The sequence below is a fragment of the Sturnira hondurensis genome, unplaced genomic scaffold (genome assembly GCF_014824575.4).
Source record: "Sturnira hondurensis isolate 20B ecotype Veracruz unplaced genomic scaffold, ASM1482457v3 Scaffold0016716, whole genome shotgun sequence".
Taxonomy (NCBI): Eukaryota; Metazoa; Chordata; class Mammalia; order Chiroptera; family Phyllostomidae; genus Sturnira; species Sturnira hondurensis.
The window spans coordinates 68,870-81,904 of NW_028089347.1; the positions used below are offsets into that span (position 1 = coordinate 68,870).

General features: G+C 36.8%; 1 protein-coding gene across 1 annotated transcript in view; it reads right to left on the bottom strand.

Moving 5' to 3' along the window:
• Positions 1 to 6,886: 6,886 nt before the first annotated feature.
• LOC119001545 (cohesin subunit SA-2) overlaps positions 6,887 to 13,035 on the bottom strand; it is a 38,132-nt gene continuing 31,983 nt past the window's right edge. Inside the window, exon 19 of the mRNA XM_037066943.1 lies at positions 6,887 to 8,789. Within this exon, the coding sequence (XP_036922838.1) occupies positions 8,766 to 8,789 (24 nt within the window). The 3' untranslated portion in view covers positions 6,887 to 8,765. The remainder of the gene's footprint in view (positions 8,790 to 13,035) is intronic.

A 13,035-nucleotide genomic window follows, 5' to 3' on the forward strand; every position in this document is an offset into this window, starting at 1 on the left:
GTAGCAATGAACACACAGAGACCCCACATCCTGGTTTCTAAATACCATTCTCCAAGAAAAGGAACTGGGACTTCTTGGAGATATGACCGATTCTAATGGTGGGCAGGGAATGTTCAAAATGAGCCTGGAATATCTTGTGGTACTAAAAAGTAATGAAATGACAAAAAATGAAAACATGTCAAAAACACAGGAGCTAGTGTGCAAGGACTCCCACTGGCCAAATCTGGGCCTACTTGATCAAGAAAAACAAGTAGATATTAATGAATTTTAAGCATAGTTTAAAACAAATGTTTCTGAGTCCATACTGATATAAACAGTACTAATTAATTTAGGCAAGAAAGTGGATGAGTTACAGGATATTTAAGTAGACTCAAAGTATCTCCCCACAAAATACTTACCAATTTTGGGTTTTAAAAATTAGAAACTTCACCGTGGAGAAACCAAGCATCATGCCAACCAAGTAATCAACGTTCAAATTACCAATAACCAGACAAATCAATATCATGTGGCTCCTGACACAATGCACCGAGTGAGCATACATTATTTCTGCAGTATTCTTGCAAAAAGAGCATAGCCTGAATCTATCTACCTAATCTCATCACGAGGACATATTGATGCGACAGCCAGTTTGGGCTTGTCTAATGAAGTAACTAGCTTGTACTCTTCAAAAATGCCCATGTCATAAAAGACAAATACTAGGGATGATTCTGGATTAAAAGAGACTAAAGAGACATGACAATTAAATGCAATGTGTCATCATGAATTAGTTCCTGGATCAGATACATTTTTTCTTGACAGGCAGTTTAACATTAGATGGCCAGTAGGAAAAATTTGAGTTCAAGTCTATAGATTAAATGATAGGGTGTGTCAGTATTAATTTCCTGATTTTGTTAATTGTACTGTGGTTGTGTAAGTGAATCCCTTGCATTTTAGGAAATACACATCACTTAGGGCTAAAAGGGCATCATTTCTGCAACATAAACTTTTCAGAAAAAAACTGCACACATTGAGAGAGAATGATAAATATGATAAAGTGTTATAACACAAGGACTCTGGGTAAAGAGTGAGGAGGATTTCTTTGCACTAACTCTTACAACAGTTCTGTACAGAAATGATGTTATGATGTTATTTCAAAATAAAACATTTACCGTATTTTCCAGACTATAAGATGCACTCTGCCCCCCAAATTTGAAAGGAATAATGGTTGTTAATGCCGCTGTTGAGGTGTTTACATTTACATTGGTGAAATATTGTTAATGTTATTAAGTATTTTACCACATTTTTTGCTTCAAAATTTTTTCCCTATTTCCCTCCTCTAAAACCTAGGTCAGAAAATATGGTAATAAAGAATATTTACATCAAAAGAAGAAATTGGTAAATACTGAGCTCCAGTTAATGAGATGCCTGCTGAAAAAATAAGGCTGTAAAAAAATGAGAGAACTTTCCACTTTCAGCCCAGATAATTGAGGAGTCACACCCTAAGCTAAAATAGCTCTGCTACCCTAGACTGGAGAAGCGCAAAAAAGAAGAAAAAAAAGAAACTTCTGTGAGCCACTGTAGGTAAGTCATCGTGAGATCCTGTAACAGCAGTGTTTCCCACACCAGCTAATACAGATCAGATACCTTAAAGTAGGATGCTGACAAACAAAACGGACTACTGCCATTGTCCGATTCAGAGGTGGCCATTGAAGACAGAACTTTCAGAGGGAGGATGATACAAAGACAAAGGGTAAGGAAATCCTATCCACAGATTAAAACCAGAATTTGACCAAAGGACTTCCTCCACTGTCAGGACAGGGGGTCTTCAACATGTCCAGCAGGTTTCCTATGGATCGGTTGCTGATACATTTTTCATCCTTCCCTTTTCTGAGTCACTGTGGAGATTCTGTATTGGGGGTTAGAGGATATCCCTTATCTGGACCCAATGGGAGAAGACTCAGTATAACCCAGAGAAACTAGACTTTGAGACATGTATAAGACCTGAATAGAACTTTTGGGTTGTTTCCCTTGGGAAAGGAGTATATCCTAGGAATGGGAAGAATGTACATGGCCAGCAGAGAAGATAAGATACTGTGAGTGGTCTGCCAAAACTCACTCTTCCATTCTTCCTGGGCAAAGGCTAGAATGTATTTCCCAGTTCTCCTGAGCGCTGCCCCCCACCCCAAGTTAGTTGTGACCATGTAACCCAATTCTCTTCAATGGAATGTGAACATAAGTGATGGGTACCACTTTCAGGCCTGACTAACTGTACCGTCATCTCTCCTCACCTCCTATAGGCTAGTATAATGAACCAAACCACCTTTGAAGCCATGTGGTAACAATGGTAGAATTTCCTGCCATTACAATCAAATAGAGAAAAGTCACCTACCAATCTGGAAGAGAAGTCCTGAACTGCTACCAAAGGGAGAAATAAATTTACGTATTAAGTTACTAAATTGCTATTGCATCTCTTCTTACAACAGCTTATTCTGAATAGAGGCCATTGGGACTCTCAAAGTAGACAAATATAAGGCTTTTGAAGGTGCTAAAACCCTAGGAATATGACAGATGAACCATTAAATGCTATGGAGGGCTACTCAAATGTGCCTACACTTACACTGAAACTTGGTACAAAAGACATTCATCCCAAGAGATTAAGAACTGTGCCCTGGCTGGTGTGGCTAAGTGGGTTGAGCGTGGGCTGCTAACGAAAGGGTAGCCGATTTGATTCCCAGTCAGAACATATCCCTGGGTTGGTGGCCAGGTCCCCAGTAGGGGGAGCATGAGAGGCATTCACACATCGATGTTTCTTTCCCCTCAGTCTAGTAAATAAATAAATCGAAAAAAAAATAAAAAGCTTTTGAGTTGGAAAATACAAATCTGACCCAAACAGGTTTTGGCAGGTGTGAAATTGACTGCTAGGCTCTGTTCCAAGCTTAATCGTAACACCCCATCCAATCTTCTCTCAACACACCAGCACAGCCATTTACAGAAGGGAAGATAATGAAATTGGTTGCTCCACTAACAAGGAGACAGGGAAATACAGGAAAGTTTCCATGTGGCATAAGCTAGACTCCGACAGCTATGGAGACTGGGGACTTACTATGGTAGTTCCAAGTTCAATTACTATCACAAGAGCTTTGGGAAAGCCAAATAGGAACAGCTTTCTATCGGTTTCCTGAAAGATGACTGTCAAATAAAGGCATCCCAGCACTCCACCAGAAGGGCACAACTCTCAACCTGCCATTGAGGGGCTAGCCTGGGGTACAGAGGAAGACACTTGAAAGAGAACTTAGACTCTGTAGATAGGTTAGGGAATACTACTAAAACAATTTGGCAAGATGAAAATGATTGGATTTGGGAGAATTCCAGTGAAGTACATTTACTTCACCTGTACATTTTTAAAAAGATTTTATTTATTTATCTTTAGAGGAGAAGGGAAGGAGAGGAGAGAAACATCAATGTGTGGCTGCCTCTTGTGCATCCCCTGCTGGGAACTGGCCTGCAACCCAGGCATGTGCCCTGACTGGGAATCGAACCATGATCGTGTGGTTCACAGGCCTGCGCTCAATCCACTGAGCTACGCCAGCCAGGGCCATCTGTACATTTTTACTTAAAGATGAAGGCCCAATTAGAGTGTGCTCAAGAGGGACTGGGGAAAAGGAAATCCAGGCAGCAAAGAGGGAGAAACGGAGCAGTGGCTGGGGAAATATGTTTAGTTTTGAAGATGGGAGATGTTTGTATTTTACAAATAAACCAAGTGAAGGGGAAACTAATAATGCTGGGGAGGAGAGAAAGGGGTATCCAGAGTCTTACATACAATGACTGCTTATCCACTATAAAGAAAGAAAATGCAGTGTATATGAATACAGAGGCAACCACGTGGGTACCTTTAGTAACACAAAAATGAAGAGAGGTGGTTAAGAGCATGGACTGTGGAGTTAGATGGCCCAGCCTCAAATCTAGATGCCATCACTTGAGTTATGTGCCCTGAGGAGAGTGAATTTAACCTATCCATCAGCTTCCTTACCTGTAAAAAGTGGAAAATGTCAACTATACATTTGCCGCAGGAATTAACCACTGAAGCACTCTGAATATTGTTTGGCACATAGTAAACACCCAAGTATTGTCTATTATTTCTTCAAAATTAACTATAATTTTGTTGTAAGTACTGTAAAATTATTTAAAAGCTAACTTAACTGAGTCACTAAATTCCTCACCCATATCAACTTAAGATGGCACAGCGTTAAAAAAAAAAAGTAAACTTGTAGCTGACTTTTCATTTTAAGTTAACACTATCAAGCCTCAAACTAACTTCAACTGAGGAACCGACTTTTTAAGAATTTACAGCTCAGCCCTGGCTGGTGTAGCTCAGTGGATTGAGTGTGGGCCTGCGAACCAGAGGATCGCGGTTCGATTCCCAGTCAGGGCACATGCCTGGGTTGCAGGTCGGTTCCCTGCAGGCCAACTCCCAGCAGGAGACTCACGAAAGGCAACCATACATTGATGTTTCTCTCCCTCTCCTTCCTCTCTAAAGATAAATAAATAAATAAATAAAATCTAAAAAAAAAAAAAAAGAATTTACAGCTCATTTTAAATACAACTACACAAACTGTAAAACTGCAGGAAAAGCATTCTTTTTCTCATTGGTAGACTAAGGCCTAATTTGACTAAAACATCCATATTGTTAAACAAATCAATCAATTACAACTCAGTTAAAGACACCCTACTTCTTAGGGTATTTGCCAATTCTGAGAACAATGTATGTAACACTTAAGTCACCAGAAGTACCAGTTATGAATGCCGTTATTTTTAATGGTGATGGGATGGCCAACTATCTTCTAGTCTTGCCCCACTCACCCCTAAGCAGTTATTAGAGTTTGCACTTCTAATGGTCTTTTCTGCTGCCCCCTTTGCCTGGAATTCTCAGCCTTGTTCACCCTGACCCCCCTTCACTTACCCCACTACTCAGCCTTTAAACTTAAACTCAAGTAGCAGCTTTATTCATAAAAGCCTCAAAGTGGAAACCTAGATGTCCATCAACTACTGAATAAGCTGCTGTTAAACATGAATAAATCTCAGAAACGTGTCAAGTGAAAGAAACCTTGCACAAAAATACCTACTGTATGATTTCATTTACATCAAGTTCTAGAAGACCCAAATTTGATCAGTGGTGGCAAGAAACAACAGTTGTTGCCTCCATAGAAGGGATGGAAGTGGAGAGTGGTAAGGCGCATAAAAGAACTTTTGGGGTTAATGGTAATGTTCAATACCTCTGGGGTTTGGGTTAAGCAGCTCTAAGCATTTGTTAACTCAAAAAATACGTACTTAGAGTTTGTGTATTTCACTGTATATGAATTTGATACCAAAAGAAAAAAAAAGGAAAATACCTGTGGGCTCCCTTAACACCCAGTAAAAACATTGAGCTTACTCCATTTTACTAGTTTTACATCTGTATCCCAATGTCCGGTGGAACTGAAATCAATTTGAAAACAAAGTGTTTTATTGGGCTTCGCTCAGCAGCTAGCACAAGGCCAGGCACCCAGTAGTCAAAAGATTTGTTGACCTAAAGTGATATATAGTGAACTTCATCAGTTTTGAGAGGCAAATGCCCCTCATAACGAGAGGCATTGGGCTTTATTGCCTCATTTTCTTCTGATGAGTCATTACAGCTACCAGAATATGTTTGACCTGGAATCATCCATGGAAATCCTTATAAATTCCCTTTGTGGCAGCATGTTGAAGGCATCTCTTTTGGGTTATCCTACTCTTCTTCCCCTCTCAACTCTAGAAACTACTAACTCTGTTAATTTTTGATGGACTCAAGGCTCAGATTTAATTCATAGTCTCTTTAGAGAAGCCAGCTGGGTAGCATACTAAGGACAATGTTGATTCACACCACTCAACTAAAGATGCCCCATATCCTCACCATGGCACAAGCAATGGGCCACTGTACCTTTATGCAAGTATCTATACTATCCTTATGTGACACTGTCAATGCTCTCGGGAAAACACAGCCATCACTTACTAACCATATAACCTTGTCTGAGGTCCCCTTCTCTGTGCCTCATTTTTTCTCACTGCCTCCTGATTTAAAAAAAAAAAAAAGAGGAGGTAGACTGGGGGATAACATATATCACATTTTCATGATGCTTAGTTACTGCATGTAAACCACTTAAACAGTGCCCAGCTATTCACTTAGTATATTAAATTCTGGACCGCAATGACAGAGGACTGCCTTATGCTATGTTCTACAAACCAGCCTAACTGACCAATTTGCTACCGTTACACTGCTTCAAAATGTTTACAATGCAAATCAGAGGACAATGCAAATCTTGCTAACTCATTAAAGATTGTAATTGTTTTCAGTAAGAGTTCAATTACTAATTTTTTTTCAAATGTTGGCTTTCACTCACCTCCAAGCACAAACCCTGAACTAAGAGAGGTTTTACTTAGACACACACTGAATTCTCTAGCTAAAGCACATCCTGACAGCACCTATTATAAGTTTATTATTATTTCCTATTATTAGCTTTCCTTATTTGTTCGCCACACTAGATCTACTGGTGGGGGATGGGGGTTGGGGGTACCCTGTCTACCTTGTTTACCACTAGATCTCTTAAACACATGCCTAGCACACATCCTAGGCACTTAAATGTATTCCGGATGCACAAACAGTGTTTGACCCATACCAGATAAAAATTGAAGTAATAATGGTCATGGGTTTCTACTTTAAAGTAATATGCCAATTAGGCTTTAGTCTCATTTAAAAATACATAAAATATCAATGTTTTCTATAAATTACTCCTATCCAAACATGTCAAAAGGTGTGATAATAGATATACTTTCTAAGCCATTTATAGCCACCCTCCTCTTTCAATTATAAAAGATAAAACATACAACACACTGTAGGTTTACTTTTATTCAAAAAGTTACTGTCTCAAGACATAAATACAAATCAGAAAACAGTACAATTAGGACAATAGAATGTGGAGGACAACAGGTTAGAGTAATATATAAAACATTTTTAGCTGGTTGAAAACAAAGCTGTAAGAACTGCTTTCACAAAGAAGTACTCCTTTCAAGAGTGAGAAAAAATCAACTTAGGTTTAAAATCATATATACAGTCCTCTCAGCAGTTCTAGTAAATGCAGTGGTGTGAAAAACAACATAGGCAATACTTTTGCACGTAACAGTGTTTGTTGGTGGAAAATCTGTTAAACAAGTTTGGTTTCATTTATTAACCATGACTTAATAAAATAATTGTATTTCGTCATGATCTTTTAGCTAATCTATGGTTTTTGGCTACCACAGCCCAATGCTTGTTGATTTCTGACTCTAAGAACTGTAAGCCTTTTGGTATTCACCCATTTGACGATATCCTTGTATTGCAAGCATATTAAGGCATGGAATGATTAAAATAATATACCTCAAGAACTGAGAGACGACTGACAAAAGATACACATGTAATATAAGTTAATATTTTGTTTTAAACGATGTCTAGCTGCCTAAGCCTTGCAAAATGAGTTGATGTCAAAATGGCAAGTGGCCACTTTCTGTTTTAAACTAATTTATTTGTGAAAGGACATAAAATGAAGTTTAAAGCTTAGCTTTCAAAGAATATTATGGGTTATGAATTCTATTATCCCACCTAATTTACATACAGAGGAAATGTACTGTAACCTGTTAGAAGTATCTTTAACCTGAAGACTGCTTGCAAAGACAGATAGATAAAACAATATAAAATACAAATTTAAAAATCATTTTAAAGCATGAACACTCATGCTTTTCTATTTTTAAACATTGTTAAACTTTCAATATATTTCTGAAACCTCATAATTTTAAGTTGGAATTTAAAAGTAAGAAAAAACTAAACAAACTGCGCAATTATAAAATCAGCACCAATTTATATATATATATAATTTTATTTAAAATTTAGAACCCTATTCCCACACTCTAATAAGCTGTATAATTTTTGTTTAGAATTTTTCTGCAAACATACTACAATAAGCTTCTTTTATTTGGAGACAAAATACAGTGGCACTACTGGAAGGAATATCACAACATTACATTTTTATCTTAAAGGACAAGCAAACTTTCAGGGTTGATAATGGGATAAGCATGTTTGAGACTGGTTACCTTCTGGCAGTTCACTGCATCTGGATATTTCTGAAAAGTATAGAGAAGCTCTTGAATTTTAAAAATATCTTAAAATACATTTTAGATGAAAAAATTGTAAAAGTTCTGCTTATAAGTTTACTTTTCTCCACAATTACAATATTTAAAAGAAAGCCTTGATTGATGTTTTAAGCATTTAAATTTAGAATGCTAAAAACAATTCTATCCTATACTTTCAGGGTAGGGGAATAAATCCATCCTCAACTTTGGATGTAAACAGAAATCCAGCAGAGGTCATCATTACTTAGTACACCCAGTAAATAAATGTGAGAGAATTCGTGTCTGTACCAAATGTCTCTTCAGATTGTTATATTTCCTTTTAAAAAAAGCATGAAATAATTGATTCAAAAGCCAACTAACAGCGCATAAATAAAATATTTACTTTCTAAGAAAAACTGTAGCTTATCATCAAACTGTTTACTTGTCCTTTACTTTTTTCAGGCAAACAAAACTGCCCCTCAATGCACTTGATCTTGGTGAGCATAAGCATGTCATATTCTCCTTAGAGAAAAATCTGTACAGGATTTCACTGTATCTACCACACTTTATTTTAAAATTTCGTCTTCCACTTAGAAAATGACTTCACCAGAGATTTAATTGTACTGGTATTAAAACATTGACACCCCAAGAACCTAATGAGAGAGAGGGAAAAAAATCTCGTTAAAATTGTCATTCATTTCTTTGTAAAATATACCTGTAAATTATTACCACACTTGATTAATGTTAATTTTAATAACATGCTAATAAAACTACTTTGAAACCCCCCTTTAGATATGCAGTTCTAAAACTGTAATGACCATTGATATATAATGGAATATCAACAGGCCTAATTAAGATATTACTTACGTGGCAAATATAACTAGGAGCAGGAACCATGTATCAGTTATATATTTAAACACACCCCAATGCCTAGATAACGCCCTGAACACTGGCACTCAACACTTGTTGAATGAACAAACAAATGAATGTGCTTCTTGACATAGACTTCTGGCACAGGTTTGCTGCAAAGAGCTTAAGGATGTCTTGCAAACTCAGTTACTTGCACCGTGAAGTTAGTATAGTTCTTTAAAAAGGCATTTGAACATGCAAAATAAAAACAACCAAGAATAATATCAGTATGTATAAAACAGAAAGTTTTCTTTAGAAAATATAGGCTGAGTAAAAGGACAGCATTACAAAATTTTAAGAAATCAAGTAAAGTGAAGTCAGGGCAAACATACTTATATTGATGCTTTCTTTTCTTTCCATTACAGTTGGGAAAAGAGTTTAGGTAAAATCTAATAATTACTTGTCACTAACTTAAAAAAAAAAAAAGGAAAGCAGATGATGAATGGAGCTATTCCCCTTGTTCATTAAATAAGAACAAGATGTACCTCTGAGCTGCACATACTATAAGTTAGGCTTTTCAATTACAATCCAGCATTTCTTACGATAATTAGGTAATATTTTTAAATACTATAATAAGTTAGTAAGAACTGATATTAAAAGCCAGAGGTAATGATTTAAGATTGGGATTACAGAGGGCTCTTACTTGTAAATTAAATTCACTTTAGCAAAAGTCATAGAACTCATGAATTGTTTTATCTGAAGAAACTGTGTATTTTCTGACCAGGAAACTAGTATCTATCTGATGGCAGCCTCTCTGTAGTGAATAGTTAGGTAAACTGTTTGGAATCCCTGGTGTTGAGAACAAAGAAGATTAATTCACCCCACTTCTTACCTGCCGACCTTCCGTCCAAACCACCACCACTACTATTCACCCCTTGTCCTCCCCTACCCTCCAACAAGGTTCATGGTTCTCCTTTTTTGGTCAGATTCAGAGTTTGGGTGGTTAGAATGTTTCCACCAAACAGGCCTAGATATTTATAGGTCCCTTCTAGCTATAGCACTTGTGACTCTGAGTAAGGGAAGGTCTGATGATGAATGAAAGGATAAAATCTTAGTTAGCAATTCTTAGTGCAGAATGTGGCATGAAGATGAATCCAAGTTCTTTCCAAACAGAGTGCCTAACTACAAACCACCTGAACAGAATCTTTGTTGGTATAGACTGAGTTTTCAAGTAGATTCTTCTATTAGAACATTAAAGTAGCTCCATCATACTGAGAGATTCTTTTACCAATCTTACACTACAGATATTTGTAATAAGAGAATATCAACACAGGAGAAAAATGACATTAGTGACACTCTCTTTTTGTGCTCACCTAAACTACTCCTGTTTCTGGTCTCAACATTAATAAACACTTAAGTATACATGTAAAAAGTACAAATAGCAAGCTTTGGTGTGTTGTGGCAATACTGGTGCACTAGTAGCAGAAAGCAACCAAGTGGTACAGTGGGATAAACCAATGTTCTTTCCAGATATAAAAGCTAACTCATAAATCTAGAATCTTATGTATATGCATCACCAACCTGACCTGCTTGCAGTTTTTATATTAGCATTTCTGAATTATGCAGATATCATGTTACAAAAGATATACTTAGGGTTTATTTAGTAATAACCCAAAGTATCTACACTTAGGCTGCTCTCGGTTGGTTCACTTACAGAATCTTAGAACTGGGTATAAAAAGATTTAAGTTCCAATTTTACTATTGTTTTACTGACTCACTGATCACAGGCTTAAGTAAAAACAGATGAAGGCTACTGTATAAGGGCAAACATTTTTGCATTAAAAATTTCCATTATTCCATTTTCCTAAGCTGTTATTGAGACAGTATGAGGTAAAGTTTAATAATGTAAATCTAAAAATAAACTAGTATTAACTTACACATATATGTATGGTCAAAGACTTGTAAAGATACATAACCTTTTAAAGATAGAGCATTCAGTTATGTGACTGCTGCCATCATGTGGTAGTAGTATAAAACTACAGACATACATGCATGTGCTCCTTTTCCTAATTTTAGTAGAAGCAACTGAACTGTTATCTGGTTAGTTGTAACATATGCAATAAAAACAAGAATGCCAAAAGTTTTCTATGAATAATTATTAGTAGAGGTCCCTAATTGAGGTCCCTATCTGTGACCTCAAATTGCAATTTTTTTCTAAATGTTAAATGACAAAAATATGAACACTATAATTTACATTGCTATTTCATTATTTTAGTAAACTAAGTTAACACCTTTCTCCAAATCTAGTACATGACCAAGGAAACAAATGCTTAAACTTTTCCTGACTTTAGATAAACAAATGAAAAAAAAAACAAGGAAATCTCTAATTGCTATTAATTTTGACTACAGTTAAGAATTTCAATTTCTAAATTACTTTTCTTGGTCTTTCTTCCAAATGAGGTTCGCTTTTAGTTCTGTGAAGTACAACAGTAGAGAAAGCACAAGATTCTTAAATCAAAAGGAACTCAGATCAGCCCTGGCTGGTGTAGCTCAGTGGATTGAGCTCGGGCTGTGAACCAAAGGGTCGCCAGTTTGATTCCCAGCCAGGGCACATGCCTGGGTTGCAGGCCAGGTCCCCAGTGCAGGCCATGTGAGAGGCAACCACACATTGATGTTTCTCTCCCTCTCTTCCCTTCTAAATAAATAAATAAATAAATAAATAAATAAATAAAAAAAATCTTAAGGGAGAGAAAAAAAAGGAACTCAGATCAAATTAACACTGAACCTGTGTAAGTGTGAGCAAGTCACTGAATCCCTTCTTCAGTTCCAGGTTGCTTGAGTGTAAAACAGATCCCGCCACCTTTCTTACAAGATTACTGAGAGATCAAACTGAATCATGCCTAGCATAGTGCCAGGTGCAAAAGCTACAGTCAAGGTGGACTGTACTATGAACTCTTTGAGAGGGCAAGGAGATTATCTTACCCACTTTAGCACCAGCTTGTAGCTCACTAAATTGCTGAATTAATGCATTTCATCACATTTGCTTGAAAAGATTCTCATTACAATCACTACCTTCATGTTTTATTTAACAAGTTGGGAAGATATATACTCCTAGATTATCAGGGAACCATATGCTTTAATATGCATTTGAACTATAGACCAATGGGTAAGCCTAGGTCACCTGTGCTACTCATTATGGTCTGCAGACCAGAAGCATCAATAGCACTTGCTAGAGATGCAGAATCTCAGGCCACACTATTGAAACAGAATCTACATTTTAATTAAGATCTCCAGATGACCCAAATGCACATTAAAGATCAACAAACACTAATTTAAAAAGGATCCTAAAGTGGTTTGTCCAAATATTTCTATACTTACTGCTCTATAAAATTGTCTTTTGGCTCAAATGACTAACTGGTCTTACTAGTATGTTAGTATGAGTTACTCAAAATTCTTCCAAGAGCTATCTGAAGGCAGATTATGATGTGAGGGAGGGCAAGGAGAGAATGGTAAAAATTGGTACACAGAAAGCAGGTCTCATAGGATGAGGTCACCTGAGGTAGTAAATATTAGGAAGGAACATATATAGTGAGATGAAAGGGCATTTAACTGACTTATTAATTTGACAAATAAAACTAAACACCTGCTATGGTAGGCAGAACTCAAAAATCAATAAAATCATCAGTGCCTGGAGTTCAGTCTATTGAATGTTATACCCTATTTCACTATACCAACCTGGTAGTTATTAACATAAAAGTATATACAACATGTTATGGAAGCTGAGAATAAAGTATCTATCTGGTGAAGTCAGCAAAAACCCCTCAGGTTATGTCAGAAATGACTATTAAAGAAGGAATTCACTGGGAGGAGAAAAAAGGGGGCAATTCTGACAAAGAAAAACTTACACAATAAGTCACAAAGTCATGACAGAGCAAAATATATCTGAGAAGAACCCCAAGATTTGGTATGGCTGGAACACAGGATACATGTAAGGAAAGGGCCAAGGCTAAGCTGGCAAAGGAGCCAGAATATTTTCCTTCACAACAATGG